Raw genomic sequence first — 23,684 nt, 5'->3', positions numbered from 1 at the left:
ATTTGGGAGTAAGAGTGCATCTTTAAGAAAGAAGAAAAACACCTCAGCATTTGAATCAATAAGCGAATATGACCAAATACAATCAATTGTCGGCAATTGAAGGCCCAACCAATCAATTTTTTATTATAATCGATCATCAGAACATCACTACTATAAACAGTTGAACACTGTTTATCCGAAATGATCGCTATTTCGAATTTATTTTTCGGTCCCGATTTTACTCCTTCTTTGTTTAACTTAATTTTTGGTCTTTAATCCGAAATAATCGCTATTCAGAATTAAAAATTATGGTCCCGATTTGGTATTTCACACCTTAATTCGAACCTGATCGTGTCATAGTTTTTCACACCTTACTGCGAATGTACTCGGGCATCGGCTTGAGGTGACAATGGAGCACAATATGTGCTTGCTAAAGAATGACATCGAGCACGCATATGTTACAAACATCGATGTCAGAAAATGAGTGATTCATATTCATTTCGGTGATGTAGTATATAAATGCTGGTTAACACAATCTGAATATCATTCGAAAATGTCATCAGATTCATACTGATTCAACATGTGCTGTCATTTTGTTTTAAATGTTTTATGTTGTTTTAATAAAGAAGTATAATAACAAATTATTTGTCAATTATTAAACAATAAATCAACAAATATTTTTATATATGAAAGATAACTTTAACCAAGTGTATCGTATTGGTAACGTGTAAACGATATTGCAATTTTTCCGACTTAGCATTTCATGTCATCTATAATTTGCGAACGCTGTCATTTGCGGAAAATCCAAAACACCGCTATTCCGAAGTAATTTGTTGGGTCCTTACAACTTTGGATGAACGGTGTTCAACTACATCCCTTGGTTTTCTAACTTGAGGGATTTACATTAGCTGCATTACAGCTTGTTTCCCGATCCACAACATTATTTATGCTGATTTATTTTTTGCATTGCATGAACCATCTTGTGATACTGAATTAATACTGTTTAAACTTATCTAACTTGTGTTATTTTACAGGTGTTTCTTTCCATGAAAGGAACAAAGGACCGCATCAAGAGACAACGCCTTACAAAGAAGGCCGGTTCAGTGAAATACAGTAAAAGCGTCGCGTTCAAGTTTTCCAAAGGCTCTTCACACATGTTCAAAATCCATGGCCCTGAACTTGGAGATCTAAAGTCAATAGTTTTGGAAGTAAGTTTGCATAGTCTTGGAATATTAGTATAGTATTTGGTAGGAAAGTTCATTAATATCACCCTTACTGTATGAAAACAGAGAAGTTCAGTTACCTCCCTTACAATGCATCAGAATTTATCTGACAGACGGTCAATGAATTTTGGACTATAATTATGCCCCCACTACTTGGTGGTTGGGGGCTATATAGAAATCAACTCGACCTTTCTGTCCTTCCAATTGTACAGGGATATGTTTTTGATGTATTCACTTCAAACTTCATACACATGAATGTGTTGAGGAAAAGTGCTGTGCATAAGAAACATTGTGTGTGGTATATTTATTTTGTGGAGTTATAGCCCTTTGATTATTTTAAAATATGTTATTTTTATTTTCTCCTTAACTCCATGTGTTTTAAGTATTCACTTCAGACTTACACATATTGACTGTATTAATGAAAAGTGCTGTGCAAAAGAAACATTATTTTGTGTAGGGTATTTAAAGAGTTATTGGCAACTTATTGCCCTTTATTTATTTTATACTTATTTTGTTTTACTTATCTCCATAACTTTATATATTGTATATATATGTATTTTGACTTCAACTGTACAATATCATAGTTTCACAAATTACAGTCCTTATTTCTATATGGTAGAACTCCGGACCAATAACTTAATTGATGCCTTCTCACTGGCAAAGGGCATTCAAGGAATATACATCTCTACCTGTGAAACTTCTTATTACAAGAAGGTGGTGGCGTGGGTGTATTAATTGCTTTCAGAGATAGCTCTAGATTTCTTTTAAGAAACAATCCCTGATTTTCAAAGGTAATTTAAATCTCATAAGAAGTGTTCAAGTACATTCAAGCTGTGGGTTTTTCAGTGTTATTCCTTTGATAATAAGAAAAATCTGAGATATGTTTTAGTTACTGTCCCCAGAGGCTGTATTCAAAAAGCATCCTAGAAATCTGACTGTTTTCATTGGCTCACTCATTGTCCAATCAAAACAGTTACATTTAACTTTTATCTATGTTATATATATAAGATGTTTTATTGAATAGAGCTCCTTGAACATTTTTTGTCACTTAAAATAACTTATGTATGATTAACAAACAAATAAGTCAGTCTTTAGTTATACAATGTATTGCATAGAGAACCTCTTAAAGGGACTAGACACCAGATAATATAATTGCAAGAAGAAAAGAAAATTGTCAAAAACTTTCCTAGAATTGACATTGCTGTGTACAACTCATTGAATTTTACTAAGACACATGCTTTTTTGCAGTGTTTGCGCATTCTTCCAGTTCAAAATTTACTAGGGTTGTCTACCACATAAATTCCAGTAAGTTTAAAAATAGGGTCGGTATATTTATCTGTACCCATAAGCAGATATGATGTAAACTGGGAAACTATCATGAATGCATTGTTTTAAACGGGGAAACACAGATGAGACAGCAACATGATTGTTGCGTTTATTATTTGAACCATGTAAAGTGATGTATTATCGGCAATTCTAGGCTTGTTTTGAGGAAATATTGTATTTGCCTATTTTTTGGCCCGTTTGGTGTCTTGTCCCTTTAACTCTGTTTTCACGTTTTTTTTTTATATTTCAGCATGATGGAATCAAGAAAGAAGATGGCTGGTACGTTCAAGAAGTCGAAATTGTGAACACGAAACGGAAGAAAAGCTGGCTGTTTATGTGTAACACCTGGCTTTCACTGTACCATTCGGACGGCCACTCGAAACGTGAATTCTTCCCGCACCTTGGCTCTCGTACTGGTGAGGGATTCATGACATAACAAGAATGTTTAATTTTTTTTAAAACTTCACTCTCACAGATTGACCATTTTGAAATCTTTTTTTTATTTATTTTTTGTCTTGGAATGAGCTAAATGTTGTGGAAACCAGTGAAACTTGACTTCTGACAAAAGTTCAGATCACAGTTAAATACATATTTACGTTCAAGAATTGATGTTTTATGGCTAAAAGAGTTAGTACCGCTTTAAGAAAAGAATTTTGGCAGTTTCCCGTAAACAACTGAGATCAGTTCTATTATGAGTTATCTTATATGAATAAATTGAATTTATTGATTCAAAAATCAGCGGAGTCTGAGATAAAAACTAAAACAAAAATAATGTCAAAACTATCAATCTGTGAGAATGTAGCTTTAAGCATTGGCATCACTTGAATGCGTTTTTATAATTTTATGATTATTATGATTATTTCACATAATAAGTTACTTCCGATACTTGGAAAGTTTATGTTGCAAACACTTAGTTAATTTATGTTATATTATGCCAATTCATCCTATTGTAAAATATGTTTTCCCCTTCTGAACTTCTTTCAGCACTATTAAACTATGTTGATGGCAACTAATTACATTTTCGAGAACTTCTTTTGTATCTGAAGTTCTGATGCCAAAATTTATAAGAAAAAATTGTGGTTATGGCTTCAGAGAAAACAAATGCTGACTGTTTACTCTCAAGGATGCACTCAAATCTGCAACATATCAAAACATTATGCACTTGCGGTTGCCAAAAGAAACAACTTCTGATAAACGATTGATTTGCTCTTACTCACATGCATGAAATAAAATTGACAGGAATTTTCACATCATCAGACGGACGAAAAGGTTATGTATCTATTGATGGGCGTTATCGAAAATTTGGTAAAACAGGTACAACACCATTTGTAATCATCGCTTTAAAATCCTGCTTTTGTTTACTTTGATGTTAGTGAGAGAGAGTTTAATTGATAGATTAACCGAGACTTACCTTGGTAGATGAGAAGTTACAGGCTGATCAGAATTTCATTGACTGCAAACCCCTTAATGAGCCCCAAACGAAAGATGACGCAGCTACAGCAGCTAGGAATTTCAGGATGAGGCCTATCGGCAGCTGGGAAGGCAGAATAATTTAACTCGCTAAATTTTTTGATATTTTACATATAAAAGATATCATCATCTAGCTGCGTCATCTCTCGTCTGGGGCTCATTAAGGGGTTATGCAGTGGATGAAATACTCTTTATATTGGTGTGTGAGATTGTTGTGTCTGTAACACATTGTACCTACTTCACTTTAAAGGGACTAGACACCAGAAAAATTAAGAAAAATAGACAAACGTCATAAACTTACATAAAATTGAGTTGTTGTGTACAACGCATTATATCTTACTTACTGACATATCACAGCCCTTACGACATGTTATAAGTATTTTTCCAATTCAAAATATACTGGGTCTGTCTACCACGTAAATCCCAATTTATTTTAAAAAGGTGTCAGTATATGTGTCTGTACTTATCATGTGACCTTCACATGCTAAATATACACAGTCACTATCAACTAGGAAACCATTCTGCACTATTTTTAACGGGTAAACTAAGCTGATACAGCGACAAAATATTCTTTTAATCATGCGAAATGATGTATTATCAGCCTCATACTAGCTCGTAGTGACAATTCTAGGCTTGTTCTGAGGAAATACTTTATTTGCTGGTTTTGGACCAACTAGTGTCTAGTCCCTTTAAACTGCATGTTAAATCTATGTGTGTAGCAGTGATCGAAGTTAGTCTTTTTGATGAATAAGCTCGAGTTCATGTACTACTATTGCTTGGCATTACATTATTGAACAAGCCCTGCTGTATTAAACCCAGAATTTAAGCAAGCCCAGAAAGCATTTTACCAGTGCAGGGCTTGCGGGCTTGTGCTAATTTCGACCACTGGTGTAGATAATCAAGCGTCTAATATAACCCTTTTCTGAAAAACAACAACACTTTTTGAACCTTGTAACATTTTTATAGCTTGAAGGTTTTACATTGCATGCCTGGTTTTAAATAAGGCAACTATAAACTATTTGCTAGATTTACATCCCTGTCCGCCCCCTGTACGCCCCCTGTCCGCCCCTTGTCCGCCCCCTTTTTTCTGCCACCCCTTAAATTTTATTGAAATTAAAATATTCAACTGGGCTCTGTATTTGTGAATCAGTCCAGTACTGTCTGCGATGGCATTTATTCATACCAGCTGGTGTCAATGTAAGCATTCACCTCTAAATACGTGTACATGGTCCCGCATGCAATAAGAAAGGGCATGAACACATATTCAGTGGAAGAATAGTCATCTAAGAAAAAGAAAAAAAAGAAATGTCACCCCTGCCCCAATTTATAAAAAAAATGGATGAAAATCTAGCAATTAATTTATATTGGCCTTATGATCTTTTTAATGGCTCTAGTTCTTTTGTTTGACTGTTTCTCAAGGCCTTGGAACTTTTATTTGTGGAGTTGTGAGAATGATATCTTTATTAGTTTTCACATAGCAATAATGATGACATACCACTTTTAAGATCTAGCGTTTATCACGCTTATATAGTATAATGTTGTGATAAACGGTGTGAATATAGACACTTCATATATAAGTACACTTACACTACTAATCATCTGCTGCTACCGTGTACGACTTTCGAAAACTTGCATGTGGCATATCGCGCCTTGCGGCTTACCATAACATGCAGGTATTTTAACAAGTACAAAAAGAAGGTGGTAAATTGTACGGTGTCCTCACAAAACGGCTTTCACCAGACATCTCATCCCCCACATTCTATAGTAAGGATTGTTTGTTAAAGCATTTTTCGGAAATAAGTTATTTGATGTTAAAATATACCTGCGAAAGGGCTTTCACGCCTTTAGGGAGAGTTTGCACCAGTATCTCCGTTTGTTTTTCTAGCGTCTTTGTTGGAAGAGCAGAGGTTGGTGGATGTTTTTGTAAGTGCCAAACTAATAAAGCAAAACTGAATTTAGTTTTTATTTAAAAAGTTATTGTTGGGCAAAGGATTTGTTTAAATGTTTTTTGTTATGTATGTTACTATTTAAAGATATTCGGAAAATCATGATTGAAAATGACTTAGGTCAAACATAGGTTATAGTGAAATATAGATTAATAAGATTTCATCTGCGGTAAGAAAAAGACGCAGGAATTAGGAAAATCTGCAATAAACATGTGTTTGATAGTGTACTGTTCTTTCTTTCAGACTTTAAAAATAATGCAATTGCGGTACCATAATAGTCCTGATACAGTTTTACTCAGGGGCTTTCTAGTTCACAATTAATCATGAAATCAGGAATGCGAGCACTTAACTACAGACTATTGTTCACTTGTTAAGAGTTTTTTTGTTGGACATGTGCATCAAAAACATTAGGGAGTTCCTTGAAATGAATATGTTTTTATGCCTTTGGAAACAATTCCAGAATGTGACCCAGCTTAACCCTACTTTATGCATGAATCCCTCGTACATAAACAGACCCCCTGGCTATTATTCAGGATTGACAATTATCAGCTGTTTGATCCCCTGTTTTCTACAATGATTCTCATAACTAGTACTCAAAACTCAAATGCATAGAAGACCAAAAACAAATGCCAACTTTCTGTGTGAAATGCCACTCGAATGCCTTCATATTAGGCAGTTTGCATGCATGAGCTTCAAAATCACTCGCTTCACTTGTTTTTGGTACTGAATGGAAATTTGGCTGTTGTAATGCACCAGTCAATTGTAACCACGGCCCCCCAGGTCTGGTGAATAGCGGGGACTTTGACTTTCGGTCAAGCCAAGCCCGGGCAAAGTCCCTGCCCTGCGGGGATGAACTGCTCGTGAAACCCCCGCCAAATGCCCCCGTACCCAGAGGACTCTAGGTAAGGCCCATTCCCTGCTATATTTGGCGGGAAGACAAAACCACCGCATTCACCCGGCACTGCGGGGCCACCTGGAAGGTAAAAACAAGGCCCATTTCCCCGGCTATCCTTGGTATACCCCCGGACCTGGGGGGGGGGCGTGGTTACATAATGGTGCATAATCTGCTTAAATGGTCTTTGGTTGTCAGAGCTCTTCTAAATGATTAAATTTGAATATGTTAGGTGAACCCACATTGTTAGGTGATCCCACATTGTCCGCACCCTCATTACTTTCTTCCGTTACACTTCATACATACCAATGGAAAATCTGACTGACAAAATCTCATTTAAATGAATATGCATTAGACAGGGGAGACAATGCTTCATCCAATGAAATCACATGTTACAATTAATTACTCTTTAATTACCCTGTATTGTCAGTTGGCCCTGCAGGAGAGTGGTTTAGGTAGCTGTTTTAAAATTTGTATTGAGTTAAATTCCGAGTTTTCAATAGAATACTTTTCATAGGAGAAAAAAATTAGTATGAGTGTCTGTGCATATGGAAAGTCATATTTCGGCATCCTTGACGAACCAACTAAACAGCCTCATTGATTATTCATGATAGTGAGATTTTCCTAGCCAATTCCATGGTACACCATAAAGCATATCGTAGTAGTATATCGAGGATATCAGACGATGGTGATCTCATTGGTTGGAGCATGAGTCTGACCACTAAATATTGTTTTCACAATCCACAAGTTATATACTCAGATGAAAAATATTTTGTGTATTAAAAATTGTTTAAAAGTGTTGGCAGTTGTAATCTGCTGAATGCATTTTTGGCTGTAAGAGCTCATCTTAATGATTAGATTCGAAACAGTTAAAATGGCAATGTTATTGGTTGAGGCATTGTATGAGTCTGAACACAAAATTTTGATTTGACAATCTGCAAGGTATTAACTGTGATGAAAAATATTTTTATATTCAAATTACAAATGATATTCTTTTGAATTCGAGCAATCAATAGTTCCTTCAACAATATACAAATGTATTTCTGCATTTTCAAAAATTGATATTTAATTTCTAAATGTAAATCTTAGAATATTTGGTTATCAGTATGCATTCCATCAATTCTCTTTTATGCACCATAAGTTAAGTTCACTTTAAAAAATATTCAATTTTTTTACATAGGAAGCTTTTGGTAAGATCCCTGCCCAGCAGGTTTTATCAGAGAAAAAGCTGAATTCAAAACTTGTCTGTTTTTCAAAGAAGAAATGTAAAGAAATTGTGAGAGCCATGGTGTTGATGTCATCGTCTCTCATAATCCTTGACTTTCAATACATTCAAAGGAAACTAAATATGCATGTACCGAAAAAATAATTTTATGAGGTTTTTTTTATAGCATGCCTCCTACTTAGAAGCAGACTCATATATTCATTTATTTTGCCCACAATAAAAAAGATGATCTAAAAACATGTACATTTTTCTTCCAGATTACGAGATTGTTGTGGTCACGGGGGACAAAATGAATGCGGGGACAGACTCAAATATTTACGTCACAATATTCGGAAAGACTGGTGCAACTAAAAAGACGCATTTAAAAAAAATGCACAAAAATCGAAAACCCTTCCAGCAGGGTGATAGTGACGTGTTTAAAATTCATGATGCATGTGTGGGACCAATGACGAAATTGAAAATTGAGCACGATAACACCGGAATATTTCCAGGATGGTACCTAGAGAGGGTAAGGCTGTTTTAGCTGATTTAGAATACACTTTGCCTAAGTCATTGAAATTAGCCCAGGAATTGAAATTACCAATTTCTATGGACAAGCCCAAATCCTTATACAGTACAGTGCTTGGCATTAACATTGGTCTACATTTTTAGCTTGCTATATAAAATCAAGAATTTAACCAAGTCCGGAAAGCATTTTACCAGTGCAGGGCTTGCAGGCTTGTGCTAATTTCAACCACTGTAAGCATGTTGCCCGAAGCACGGGACAAGTAACAAAGCCCAGGAGGCAAGTTAGAATTATGACCTGGCTGCCTGATGGGGAAAGTAAAAAATTGGTGGGAAATAACAAAATGGAAAATGCATATAGTGTGCAATATATTGACTGGTTTATGATGTCAGTTAGAATGTTTCTTTACTTCATGGGTCAACAGTTGATAAAATTCTGTTTTATAAATGACTTCTTTCACCTTGACCTTGAAATCGATACATTTATGCATATTTAAGAAGAACGTTTGGTTCAGTTTTCGCCATGTAGAAGGTGCAAAGCTGGAAAAGAATAGACTGCCACATAAATGGTTGAGGAATAAAAGATTTATTGCTTAATTTTATTCAGGCAAGATAGAAAGGTTTTGGGCCAGTACATTATGAAAGCAGCTTGCCCAACTGGGCAAGTTTAGCTAAAAAACGATTTTGGAAACTGCTTCACAAAATGAAGAAACATTGAAATGTCAGTATTCGCCTTAGAGCTTATTAGGCCAATTTGGTCCATCCCAATAGCAGCGTTTAGAAGCTAATACCATAATTTTATAACAAGACTTCTGTGACAGGCCATTATGGAAATACTTGGTGGGTTTTTGAGCGGTGGGTTTTTTACTCCACCTCTTGGATAGTCTAGTTTCATGTGATGTCGCACATATACGCCCATCCCTAATGGGGGGAGTCAGTTTCTTTGAATTATGGGATTAATCAACAGATATGTCATATTTCTGGAAGCCTTTCTAGAGATTTTGCCAAAAAAGCAGGAGGAAATTTGTCTTCAACTAGGGAGGCTTCATTTATCGCTTTAGATTTTAATTTTAAGAGGATTATATTCAAATAAGCATTTCTTTTTTAACTAAAAAAAACAGTGTATTGCGTTTATAAGTTGTAAGAAAATAAATTGTACCAAACAATCCAATCCATGTTTTTCCTAATCACAAAAAAATATAAAAAATTAATAATCTCCTGCCGGGAGACCGGGAAATAGATCAAAATTCTGCAATATCTTTTTTACCCCACCAGGGAAATGGTATGTTTTTCAATAGGTTGTTGATGATTGCACTTCATTACTTCATAACCTTGAAATGCTCATGTTATCTGCAAACAGTGGTACTGAACTTTCTCAAGTATGAGCTTTTATATGATGAAAAATAGCTGTTCACGTCTCAGTTATGTTTAATTTCAAAAAAATATTCATAGTCTCATTGACCAATAGAATCAGTTTGTCTTTGCTTTCGTCCTCCTCTGTAAAATTCTATCACACATTATGTAAATATATAAGGTCTTATAAAATATAGGTTTGTTTTGGGTTAGGAGAGCAACCATTTTTTTTTACCACTGACTGATTTATTTGTTAAATTCATACATTTAGACTTTGGTTATTCAAACCAAAGTTTAAAGAGATTTTGTAGTCTTTAAAGGGGGTTGACACCAGATGGTCTCAAAATCAGCAAATACATTATATTTAACGAAACAAGTTTAGAATTGTCAATACGCTAGTATGACGCCAATATTACATTGTTTAACATGACTAAAATAAAATTTTGTCGCTGTCTCAGGTGAGTTTACCCTTTTAGCATGTGAAAGTCACATGATTGATAAAGATACCAATGCCATTTCTGAATTAACTGGGATAACTTGGTAAACACACCCAGTAAATTTCAAAATGGAAAAATTCACAACAAACTGCAAAAGATATATGGGTCATAAGCGATGTGATTCATCAGTAGGTTATATTCAATACATTGCATAATTATACATACATACCATATTTTCTGGAAACCATTCGGGTGTTTTGTTCAGAACGGCTGAAAATTCAGGGGAATTTGGTAGTATTTTTTAGGGGGATTTTTTTAGCAGGTTTAAGTTGGCGAAATTTCAAAGTATTTTTAGACGTAAGTTCGAAAAAATGTATTCACATATATTTTTCTACCTCTTACTTTTTCATTATACAGAATTATTTTATGTCATGATTTATCATATTCTTATGAACATACTGTGGTTTCACTTTGTCATTATTGCCTGATGTAAAATATCTAAAAAAAAAAAGATTTTTTTTTTTTTAAATTCCGGTTGATTTTTATCTCCCGCCGGGAGACTGGGGGATGGATCGAAATTCTGGGGGATTTTTCAACACACCGGAGGGTATGGCATGTATGCATATAACAATATCAATTTTATGTAAGTTTTTGACAATTTACATTTTATCTTGAAATTGTATCATCTGGTGTCTAGTCCCTTTAAACCAAATATGAATGTAAACCTGACTAAAATGAAATGAATAAGCTCATTTTGCAGAAATTGTTTCTGCTATGCCAATAATAATAAAAAACAATCCCTACCTAGCAATCCAACTCCTCTCATTCTGTAACGTGAAACAAAGTTATTTGTTTTATACATTATAAGCTCATAACCTTTTTGAACAAAACAAAGTTGAGGCAGCCTTGGTAACGATTTTTTTGCAAGTGTCATTATCGTCAGATTACAAGTGTAGGAAGGCCAAATCTACTTCTACTATAAATGCTGAGTTACACCATTTTATAACTAAGAAAGAACAGACGAGCATTGTCAATGGCTTGTAGTGCTTTTCTTCTTGAAGAAATCATTAGAAAACAGTTTGAGGAAAGAGTTGGTATGGCGATATAGAATAATTATACAAGGGGTGAAAGTGACAAGGTTCTATCTTCCTCTTTATTTAATGTCACTTAGAACCTTTTCGCATTCATCCCTAGAATTTACTGTTTGATGGTGTTAGATTCCCCTTTGGACACTTTCTGATGGCTTCTCTAAATGGACCAACTACCGGGTACTGATTCCTTTCCTAGAAATGTAAATGTGAACTTTGAACTAAAACAAAATCCACTAAGTGATTTGGCAATGGGGGGTGGGCGGGTGTGTGTGTGTGGGGGGGGGGAGCACCTCTATAATTATCCCAAGTTTACTTTCATGCCAGTATGGAGGAAAATATAAATAAAATACACTCAAAATTACACTCAAAATGCATTATTTTGGACCAGAAATTGTTTAAATTAAATTTTCTTAGTGGAGTAAACCCAACCCTCATGCAAATCTTTTATGCCATATACATTTCATATCTGAGAGAGGAGAACAGGTAAAAAAGTTAACTCTAAGTCATGGCCCTTCTAATGTCAATTTCAGGATCCTCTCCTGGATTGGTATAAAGAGTAAAAGGTTGTAAAATGTGTATATTTTAGAACGACATGAAATCATTTAACTTCACCATACAACACATTTACAGAGGTTATTGACATTTATAAGTGTAGAAGGTTCACAGTTTGGGATATTTATCCTGAATATCAGAACAAGACTGATTTTTATTTAATTGATCAATTAATTCATAAAACATTTCTTTTGGTAAACTTTTCACTCACTAGGGAAATTGATAATTTCTGCAAAACCTATTGAGATGTTGGATTGTTCAATCACTGGGTTTTATCTTCATATAATCAGTCTAGAAAAAGTAGTCAAGTGCCAGGATGTCGAAAACATCAAAAATAATCTGTACACTAAAATAAGCACCATTAAATGTTTGTGGAATTTTCGAAATCTTAATCTTTTAGATGGAAAACACAAGGGCTTTGAAGGCACGAGATGAATTATATGATCATAATCAGGAAATTAACGTTCTTAAAGGGAGATTAGGAATTGATGTTCTCATTATATGTAATCAATTTTCTCATAAAAAAAATTGCAATTGGGAAGCAGTATGGAACCTCAGGTTTGTGCCATTTCGTTGAGACTTTCTGTGGCCGTTTCACCTTCTGAGTGGCTCATTGCCTTGTTTTGAATATTTGGTGAAGTCAATATTGCTTTTATGTTACTAATGGGCGAAGTGCTGGAATTTTAAGCGACCACTTTGGCAAAGTCCCCCCCCCCCCCCGGCAAGAGCCCTCTTCTCATATTCCACTGCATGAACACACCATTATCCCTGTGCCATTTAACAACAAACTACTCCAGCAAACAAATTGTCCATATAAATATTGACTGCCTTGAGGGTGACAGTGCATATTGTCAACCTGAGGTAAATAATGTCGACCGAGGCAAAGCCGAGGTTGACAGTGTTTTCCGAAGGTTGACAATATGCACTGTCACCCTCAAGCAGTCAATATCTATTTTATTATACCGAACAAAAACTGTAGTATTTTAAAGACTAAATATACCATTTTCACTGACAGCTGCGAATCTTGCTGCCATTTTGGCAAGAATTGTCGGCTGGTAAAAAAAGCGCTCAGGTGATAAAATACTATCAGTAAATCTCATATTCGTACCGTATTGCCAATTTCATATGTTCTATAGAAGTGAGGTTTTATAATTAGTGCATTTTAAGGTTGCAATGCCAGTTTTATATTAATCATAATTTTTCACATACAAATCCAACATGGCGGCGTATTTGTAGCGTATTTTCAATTGCATGACGTCAGAGGGTGACAGTGCAGCAGAGGGTGATAGTGCGGGGTGATAGTCGAAAATATTGCCCTGGCGTTTTTACTATATGTTCTACAGAAGTGAGGTATAATAATCCACAATACTGCAAGCCAACTGAAGCAGACCAACTGACCATTGCTATAATAAGTGACAGACAAAATCTGTGCCTTTCACCTTCTCATATAAAGCAGCAGGAACATTGTGTGCATTCCTGCCAATATCTCTCCTCAAAATCATTAACTACTCAAGCAGACAACTGACCATTGCTGTGATAAGTGACAGACGCAAACTGCGTCTTTCATTTTCTCATAAACCACAATAGGAACATGTGTGCATTCCTGCCAATATCTCTCCTCTAAAAGATTAACTACTCAAGCAGACAAACAGTGCATTGCTTTGCTAAGTGACAGATGCAAACCATGCCTTCACTTTTCAATAAACATCTTATGTATTAACAAATTAACCCTCCGCCAAAAGACACACTTAACTTAAGCAGATGACAGTTCATCATTTATCAAAAATTATTAAATATAAAAAGATCAAATTTTTTTGGTATGGAAAAGACATAAACATTATGATTACTAAACACTCACTACATGATGTATCAAAAATATCAAATATCAGTGAAATATTAAATTTAATATTTTATAAATATGTATCAATTTCACCTTATGATGCATCATGCCAGTGAAGCTGTATTATTTTGTGACTTTATCAATTCATCAAAGTTATAGAGTTACACTCAAAAGAGTACCACCCGTATTTATTGATGTTTGCACCTGCCCATGCAAAACATATCGGGCTTATCAGCAATTGATCTGCAAACTGACTGCACAAATTTTACTCTGTAAAGTGGCATTTGTAATCTATCTATGATATATATCTTGCATTTCATTTATTAAAGATTTTTTTTTCTTTCTTGTGTGTGCATGCAGTATGAACGCTTGACCGCAATTTAAAGGATCCATGAAGCCCCTAGCACTTCTTGGAAAATTTGCAAAATCACGGCCAAGCGTTTATTCTGCATGAAAGCAAAAAACACTCTTATCTTTACATTTTCCTCTTTTCATTGCTTTGCTTCATTTTTTGTGGTAATAATGATTTTGGTTGTGATAATTTTCAGGCTTATCAAGAAGATTTTTTAATTAGGTGTTTTACATATGCTTCACCCAGGTCTTTCTTGCAAAACTTTGCCGACAAAGGTCACAAAAGGTTGACTGGTTCATGCAAAATGAACACAAATTTATCCTATAGAAAATCAAGCACAAATGAAAATAATAATTATAATTCTAAATGTTATCAACAAATGTCTATTCAATATGGTGAAATTAAAGTAATAAAATGTGGATATTTATTAGATCGTCTTTGATCTTCTCATGCTTTTAATGAAACTTTATTTATATTTAACATTATTTTTTATCTAGAATTCTCTAAATGTTGTTGGAGATAATTTAGTTCAGTTTTGATAAACTCAGGTCAGTTAAACTGTGTCTAACAAAGTTATGAGAATAGGTTTTTCTTGGACAAAAATATTTATTTGTTTGTTTGTACTTATATATTAATTCTCCAATATATGTGCAGACAGCTGAAAGCTGATATGAACACGCTCAAGCTCGTTTTCCCCGGGAGAAACCAGTTTTGTGTCCCGTTTGAGAGGCCATGTGAAAGTACCCTTGGTGGGGATCAAACCTGCAATCCATTTCTTTTTTGTTAACTGATATTTGTCATTTTTTGATGACCTACCATTTTTAGGGGGTAATTTTGGAATATTTTTTTTTTAAATGTTCGATAAAAAATATTATTGCAATGTTAAAGAAATATAAAAATTACGTAAATATACTTTGACAATAACCTCATTTTAAAAAAAAAGCCAAGTTAAAAAAAATATCAAAAAAAGAAAATACAAATAATCTTAACCCTCATCTTTTTTTGGCTGTCACCAGAAATACAACTTTTTTTTTTTGGCCTTAGAAAAAGCCTTAAACACTGCAGCTGCAAATGTTATATGTTTGTTTGCTGCAGACAATTGTTTTGCACCTAATGTAGTTGCAATGAGTAAGGCAGACTGTCAATCACCTTGGATTTGATTGTAATAGTTTTTGCAGTACTCTTACATTACAGTACTTTATTGTTTCCTGTGAATAGAGTAAGAACATTTATATTGCATTGTATGCATAAATGTTCGGTTGAAAATGGTCGTAATTGTGACATAAGTCCCTAGATCTTGCCCAAGTAAACTTCCTATATATGGTATAAACTGTTCCTAACAGAATTAAATGATAAACGACAAATTTTATCAGAAATCAAACATTTACATTTTTAAAGGCGAACAATCTAGGTTGATGCTAAAATTAATTATTTTAATTTTTATGCATTATCATGTTAGACTCATTTGTCTAAAATAATGCAAATGATCTAAATACAAAAATATAAGCAATATTTTGGCGCTCTGGAATTTATTAATACATAGCTATTAATTAAAAGAAAACATTTATAAAGGCTGATTTTTATTTTTTTACCTAAATCATGTATGCATTTTTTTGTTTTTATCATTCAAGTCCAATGGGGTTATTTCTTTTAGGAAAAAAAATGTTTTTTGGACCTTTAAGGCTGAGATTTTAATGGTAAATGTGGAAAAAAATGGCATTATTTTCCTTACACTGCTTAAAGACTGCTACTAAAAGTCTACAATGAAAACAAGAGATTTGTTATATATACCTGGGATGGTATTCAATATTGGTCTTACTTGGATCTAAGAACGATGTAGCTAATCCGATTACTCGTTATGATGAACTTTAGATAATACAGTGAATGAAGTCAATGATGTATGACCATAAGATTGACTTAAGTCACTGAACTTTATGTACAAATGTATATATCTTTAAACCTCCATTCTATTCTTTTTTGCTATAATAACCAGGTGGTTGTCACAGACCTGTTACATCCGAAATGGAAGTACTATTTCCCATGCGGTCAATGGTTGGCCCGAGACGAAGGGGATGGCGCTATTGGTCGAACACTTCTTGGTAGCAGGGACCCTTTTGCTGTCAGACGAGGTATATTTTTTTCATTTATTAGCCTACATGACGAAGTCAATTTATTAATCGAGCCATGATGTCATTTTCATTGATCTACTTGGCTGAGTTGCAAAAACGCTCCCATCAAATTAAATAATGTGTAGTTTTTCAGTACATTTATGTCAGTAAATAAGCAGTCAGCAGTTATTGATTTTAATCAGCTGAAGTGGTAGATTAAAATAGTAGCTGGCCCAGTTAGTGCATAGTTTACACTATAAAATGTAGACCACTAAAACACTTACAGAATGTAAGTATGTGCTTACACAAAATAAATGAATACTACATAAATAATATCTGTTATTTTGAAACTGCATTTTATCAATCTTAAACCATTACATGAAAATGATATTCTATTTGTTGGTGGTAACCAATTTGAATACCAGAATTTTTATAAAGAAAAATGATCAGTTACTATGGAAGGCAGGTAAATTATTGATTTTGTGCAGAGACTTTCTGAACCAATAAGATGTACCCAAAAGGAATAAAAAAATAAACAGTCAGCAAATGGTATCGAAATATCACTAATAAAAGGGTCGTGAAAAGAATTTTAAGGGCATGGCAAACAGAAAAACTGTTTTACACCTCATTTGATGATTAAAATACTTCTGTTTATAAACTCAGCCATCGGCAATCGAATAGGTAAGACAATAATAGTGAATGTAGATATTTATGTAAGTTTCTCAAACTGCATCCTTGTTTCGCATGTGGTTCGCCGGTGAATGTTGGAATCTGTTATGGTTAGAATATTATGTTCATATTTTATTTTTTTGCATGAAAATTATAATTTAGTAGACGAAAAAAAATGCATTTCACAGCTTGACGGATTTCAGTAAGATAGGGATATCAATGTTTATTTTGCATGAAATTGATGGACTTTTATTGAAAACACTTGATAAGAAATCCGATTGTGCTGTTTGATTATAAAATTGCTATTTAAATGTCAATCAACTGTCACTTGTTTTGTTTCAGATTTCTATTTGGTATTTGCTTTTAGTTGTTTTTGTCCATGTGTTTTGCAGAAAGCTTCGATATAAGTTGGTTTTAGAGCTGCATTCTGCATGATATTCAGTGATTAAAGCTGCACACTCACAGATGGACAGTTTTGACATTTTTTTTTATATTTATGTCTTAGAATAAGCCAATCTTGCGTAAATGTCTGAGAACCAGTGATATAAGACTGCTGACAAAGGATCAGATCACAGGTTTTCATATTTATGTTAGAAAATTGACGTTTTAGTAACGCCTTTAGCCACAAAACTTTGCTTTTTGAAATTATTTATTAAAAACTGTGATCTGATATTTTATCACCAGTCACATATCACTGATTTCAAGATATGCAAAGATTGATTCATTCCAAGACAAAAATTAAAAAAGTTGTCAAAACGGCCAATCTGTGAGAGTGCAGCTTTACATGTACATTAAAGATGTTTTAGATAAGAGCGGGAATTGAAAGTAATTTAAAATAAAATACCATGTTACTTCAAAATATAAATCATAATTTATTCCATCAGCTTTTGAAGTCTGGAGGAGCAGGGGCTGTATTCAATAAACACCATGGACTTCTTTTAATTTTAAGTTAAGAGTCCACAGGTTGTGAATAGACTGAATGGAATCACTGAGGCGTGTCTAAGGACAAGGATAAGAATGATATTGTTTTGATCTAAAAAGGTGTAGCTAATCGGATCACTTGTTATTAATAACTGACCAATAGAGTGAATAAAGTCAATGATGTATGACCATAAGATTAACTCAAGTTAAATATTGAATACCACCCCAGCAGGCCTACATACAGTTGGAGATTGGACCTTTTGCAACATTCTTGAAACATGTCACATCCTTCAGTTAAATCTTATTAGTATTCTGTTATATATTGTTTTAGTTTTTTTCAGAAATGCTCTCATATTTATCTACCCGAACCTGCTTTTTTTTGGGTATCAAATATGGGTATAAATTTAAAATCCAGGTATTGTCAATCTCCATTTCAAACATCATATTGTATGAAGGCCTCCAGCCCATACACATATGCATACAATTTTAATGTTTTGAAATACATGAAATGTGTAAAAAAAAAGAAGAAGATTTTGATTGTATTTCAGCAGTGAAAAAAAACGATATACAGTTGAACCTCATTGGTTCGAACTCCCAGGGAATGGTGAAAACACATTGAGCCTCAAAAAATTCGAGCCAAGGGTGAATAATTACATTCAGTAGAAACAAAATTGGTCCTTAACAACCTGTTCGAGCCAATGAGGAAAATAGAGCCAAGCGTGTTCAAGCCAAGGGGTTCACATGAAATTCAATACTTGCTATTTGCTGCTTAGGTTTGAGTATTGTAAAATCACGTTATTTACTCTTATCGCCAATATCATAATTTGCAGACACAAAATACAAGATAACGGTCTACACAGGGGACAAACGAGGGGCTGGAACAGACGCCAACGTGTACATCATCCTGTTTGGAGAAAATGGAGACTCGGGAGAGAAATTCCTTGATAACAAAGAGAACAACTTTGAAAGAAAAAAGTGAGGGTTAAGTGGAAATACTTGCATTCGCCTAATAAGTCCTTTGTAAAGATTAAATATGACGTTTATATTGTATAACGCGCAAGGTATTATGACGGCATTTTTTACTTTTTTATTGCTCTCCGATTGGATTAGCCTGACGTCATTTATGCAATGATATAGCAAGGGCAAGTTAGCAAATGTCCAAGAAGCACTAGTTGTGTTCATACAGCTTAAACACAAGAAGAAATGCTATCAATCCTTAATTAAACCTGTTCCACATACAACCAATTTGCAACTGAAGAAATTAACTTAATTTAAGCTAAAACATGAATAGAGCTGAAAAACATTATGGCAAATGGAGAAAATGATCAATTTGGCACTGCAGATATAATGTAGTAGACAAAATGTTTATTTCCAAAATTTCAAATAATCTGATAGGTAACCTTCAAATAAGCAATTTCTGTGGATAACAACTCTCAATTTAGTTTTGGCATTTGATATTTTTCATCAGAAGAGATTTGAAAAGATAATTTTTGTAACACTCCATTAAGCTTCAGTCAGGAAAATGCAAAAGAAAATGTATGCATCTATATCTGTCAAAATCAAGAAATGTTCCTTGGCAAGTGCTTTGTAATGATAAAATGATAAAATAAATGATATACTCAACAACAACAACAACAACAACAACCGCCCTTACATTATATTTTTTTTTATGTGATTGGAAATAACAACAAAAACTACAACAATAACAATAACATCCGTCCTTGCATATGGGATTGAAAATCACAACAATTACAACAACAACAACAACAACTGTGTTTGCATATGGGATTGGAAATAACAACAACAACAGCAACCATCCTTACATACGGGAATGGGATCATAAAAACAACAACAACCATCCTTGTGTATGTGATCAGAAATTGTGATAGCAAATATAAAACCCATGAAATTCAGCAGGGTTGTTATCAACAGTTAGGCAATGGTGGAAAAAAGCTAATTAGTGTTTGCAAAGATTTTTCATTAACTAAATGCACTGTAAGCTATACTTATTTTTTTACAGGATAAAGTGTAATGCCAAACACTTTAAGTTAAATTCATATGAAGTTAAAGATAGCCCCTGAATGTTAAATAGTGTTAAAGAAGTGTATTTTTATTTTTTAGAAAAGAGCTGATTTTCTTTCTAGAATTTGACTACCGTATAAATAAATGTTCTTGAAAAATATTTTATCACCTTTCCCACCAAACATAATGCTATAAATATGAGTGTTTTGTTTGTTTGTGGAATAGGTGATTTATTATATATGCAGTGTAAATCAGCAAGCAATAAATATTGCAAAGTATGCTTGTTGTATTCCATTCTGCTTACATCATGCATCACAAGTACTTAAAAAGAGTTTAAATGACATCAGAAAGTAAAATCTGTCATTAAAATGTTATTTATTATGTTAAAACACTTCTTATAAGTGGTTTAAGCCAGTAATTTATGTTCTTAAAGGGTTATTAACAATGATAATTTGATCCGGAACGTCTTGTTTGACTGTCGATTTGCAATAAAACACTCGACACAAATTTTAGATACACCGTCCTTATATGTATATATTTATAAAACAAATAAAATATGAAGTAAAATTGTGATTTGCTTTGAAGAGCATGAAGGAAAACCATAAATCACATTAAACCCATGTAGGTTGTTTATTTTTTATTTATAATTTTCTGTAAAAGGCACACATTTAAATCACCTTTCGAGATATATGTTTCATTACTATATATACACATTTTACAGTTTTGCATTTACTGTCAGAAATTTTGTAAACAGGAAACTTTGTAATACATTACTAGAAAACTTACCTCCAATTTTTATCCCCCGCCTTGAAAAGGGGAGGGGATATAGTAATGGTAGGGGCGCTTCCGTGCGTGTGTGTGTGCGTCCGTCCGTCCCACATTCATTTCTTTGCATCTCCTCTTACATTTCTCATGCGATTTCTACCAAACTTTCACAGATAGTTATTGCCCTTTCTTTATTTTACATTTAAAATTGGTTTCTTCGCAACTCCTCTTACGTTTATGACTATATAGTGACGCAGCACATTTTGTCAGGCTTTTGCAATTTGACCTTTTTCGAAAGAGTTATTGCCCTTTCTTAATTTTACGCATTTCTTATGTTCCTGAGAAACTACCCTTACCATTGATTGGCTTTTGTTACAAAAAATGCCCCCATGAGGCGGGGGATATAGCTGTCTGTGACTGCTCTTGTTCTGTTTACTCATAATTGCGCTAAGAAAAACCTTAGGTTAAGCATTTTCTCCCCCCATTATTTTATTTTGTTATAGTATTTTAAGATCATATATATGAATCTTTACTGAGAGAAAAAAATGCAGGTTTGCACTTCAACATTGACATATTTCAGCAAAAACATAAAATGATTTGAATGTTACCATTTGAATTTGTTTTCATGATTTTCTTTACGAGTCATTTATTCTGCAGGCAAGACCAGTTTGTCATTGAAACCCCATGTCTCGGAAGGTTGGACAGGATACGCATCGGCCATGATAACGGAGGGTTCGGCCCTGGCTGGTTCCTGGATAAGGTTTGTTTCGCATATAGTATTTACCTTAATAAAAATATGCATAAAACTATGCTTTATACCACATTTTATCATGATAATTGTTTTTTTTTCATTTCTGGTAGCCATGATTATGACCCTTTAACTCTTAGCACTATACCCACACTGCAAATTTACACTCAGTGTTTACCTGCACCCATACAATGGCTTAAATGTTTTGGTTTGGCTAAATCTAGCCAAAATATTTATTGATTGAACATTGATCAATATTTATCCATTGATTTCTATTATACAATCAAATCATTTCAATGGTCAAACTAGTCAAAAGATAACCTGCTGAGTACATATCCGAGTTTTTACAATTGTCTCTGCTGAGTACTTATCCGAGTGTTTTACAATTGTCTCCGCTGAGTACTTATCCGAGTGTTTTACAATTGTCTCCGCTGAGTACTTATCCGAGTGTTTTTCAATTGTCTCCGCTGAGTACTTATCCGAGTGTTTTACAATTGTCTCCGCTGAGTACTTATCCGAGTGTTTTTCAATTGTCTCCACTGAGTACTTATCCGAGTGTTTTACAATTGTCTCCGCTGAGTACTTATCCGAGTGTTTTTCAATTGTCTCCGCTGAGTACTTATCCGAGTGTTTTACAATTGTCTCCGCTGAGTACTTATCCAAGTGTTTTTCAATTGTCTCCGCTGAGTACTTATCCGGGTGTTTTACAATTGTCTCTGCTGAGTACTTATCCGAGTGTTTTACAATTGTCTCCGCTGTGTACTTATCCAAGTGTTTTTCAATTGTCTCCAGCAGCTGATTGTATAAAACTGGTTTGTTATTTTGATTGGTCCAAGTTATCCAATTGGAGTATTGATAAGTCAATATTCATCCAATAATTACTATTATCCAATATCATCTTTTTAATCCCCAAACGAAGCAACAGATATAACATGCTGAGAACTTATTAAGGTTTTAAACAATTGTCTCTAGTGATCTGTATCAGTTTATGACCTTTACCAAAATAAATAAGTTAAAACTGCTCATTAATACTTGAAAGATAATTGAAAGGTATTGACTGATTGACAGATATGATGTGCACTGGCCTGACTAGATTCCATCACATTTGACTCAGTCCAAGTGTAATGGCCCTTTACTTAGAAAGTTATGGTCTGAAAAAATCTGTCGTTGCATGTGGCATCCTAAGTTTTGTACCTACACCCATGAAACTTGGAAAGAACATGGCACTTAGAGTACTGTACCTACACCCATGAAACTTGGTAGGAATTTGTCACCTGGAGTACTGTACCTACACTCATAAAGCTTGGTAGGAACGTGGCTCCTAGAATATTGTACCTACACTCTTGAAACTTGTAGGAATGTTGGTCAGCATGCATGGGTTGATGTGCAACTGCCATTTCTCTCTTTTACTTGTTAATTCCCTTACTTTACATTTTACCACTCCTATTTCCTGGCTGCATCACAAGCATGATAGCTCTAGTTTATTGCATATAGATGCCATGGTTGCTATTTTTATTGTTGGGAATAAATGCAGGAATTTGTGTGTTATGTTACCATATAAACCTTTATTCTGCATGTTTTTTACGCAATTTATTAATATACTTCATAAATTTTTACACCCAATTTCCTCAAGAAATGTACAAACAAAGGAAATATTAACCGCTTTTTATGCATGGTTTAAATATTATAAGCCTTTAAATCAATATCTATCATCAGATTGTAACAATGATCAAAGACTTCAACCCTTAGGTTCTTGCGTTTTTGGGTTAATTACTAAGTTTAAGTGGTGTTAAATGGTAGCAATGTACTGCAGATTTAATCAAGTTTAATTGTAAAAATATGTTCAAGACATGCGGATAATAATAGATTGTACCCTATTTCATAACTGTGAGGCCAAAAAAGAAGGTTAATTGTTTCCACTCACATCTTAGAAAAAAAGTAATAAGGTAGGTATGTAAGCATAATTTTTTAGGAAATATAAAAAAAAATGTCGGAAAAAAAAGTGTAGGGTCGGAGGAAATAATATGGTCAGTCAATAATGTAAGTGGAATCATATAATTATTTTTACTGTGATTCTGATAATATCATAAAGCCTCAATTAATAGTTTGTATGGTGTTATTCGATCCTTATCTTGGTGTTGGTAGGAAGGTGTATATGAAAACTTAAATACAGTCAAACCTGGTTATTTTCAAGTTTGAATATGGGTGACAAAATTCAATGTTTTCAGTCGCAAATTTTTTAGTTATTCGTCGTGGTAATA

The 23,684-nt window shown here is 34.0% G+C and overlaps 1 protein-coding gene across 1 annotated transcript in view; it reads left to right on the top strand.

Annotated features, from left to right (window-relative positions):
• LOC128232289 (lipoxygenase homology domain-containing protein 1-like) overlaps positions 1-23,684 on the top strand; it is a 98,978-nt gene that overhangs the window by 14,170 nt on the left and 61,124 nt on the right. Inside the window, exons 8-15 of the mRNA XM_052945769.1 lie at positions 1,014-1,187; positions 2,779-2,944; positions 3,768-3,842; positions 8,319-8,569; positions 16,184-16,319; positions 16,962-16,979; positions 18,719-18,863; positions 21,333-21,435. Of these exons, the coding sequence (XP_052801729.1) occupies positions 1,014-1,187; positions 2,779-2,944; positions 3,768-3,842; positions 8,319-8,569; positions 16,184-16,319; positions 16,962-16,979; positions 18,719-18,863; positions 21,333-21,435 (1,068 nt within the window). The remainder of the gene's footprint in view (positions 1-1,013; positions 1,188-2,778; positions 2,945-3,767; positions 3,843-8,318; positions 8,570-16,183; positions 16,320-16,961; positions 16,980-18,718; positions 18,864-21,332; positions 21,436-23,684) is intronic.

This window comes from Mya arenaria, chromosome 4 (assembly GCF_026914265.1).
Source record: "Mya arenaria isolate MELC-2E11 chromosome 4, ASM2691426v1".
NCBI lineage: Eukaryota > Metazoa > Mollusca > Bivalvia > Myida > Myidae > Mya > Mya arenaria.
This window is presented reverse-complemented; position numbering and strand designations above follow the sequence as displayed.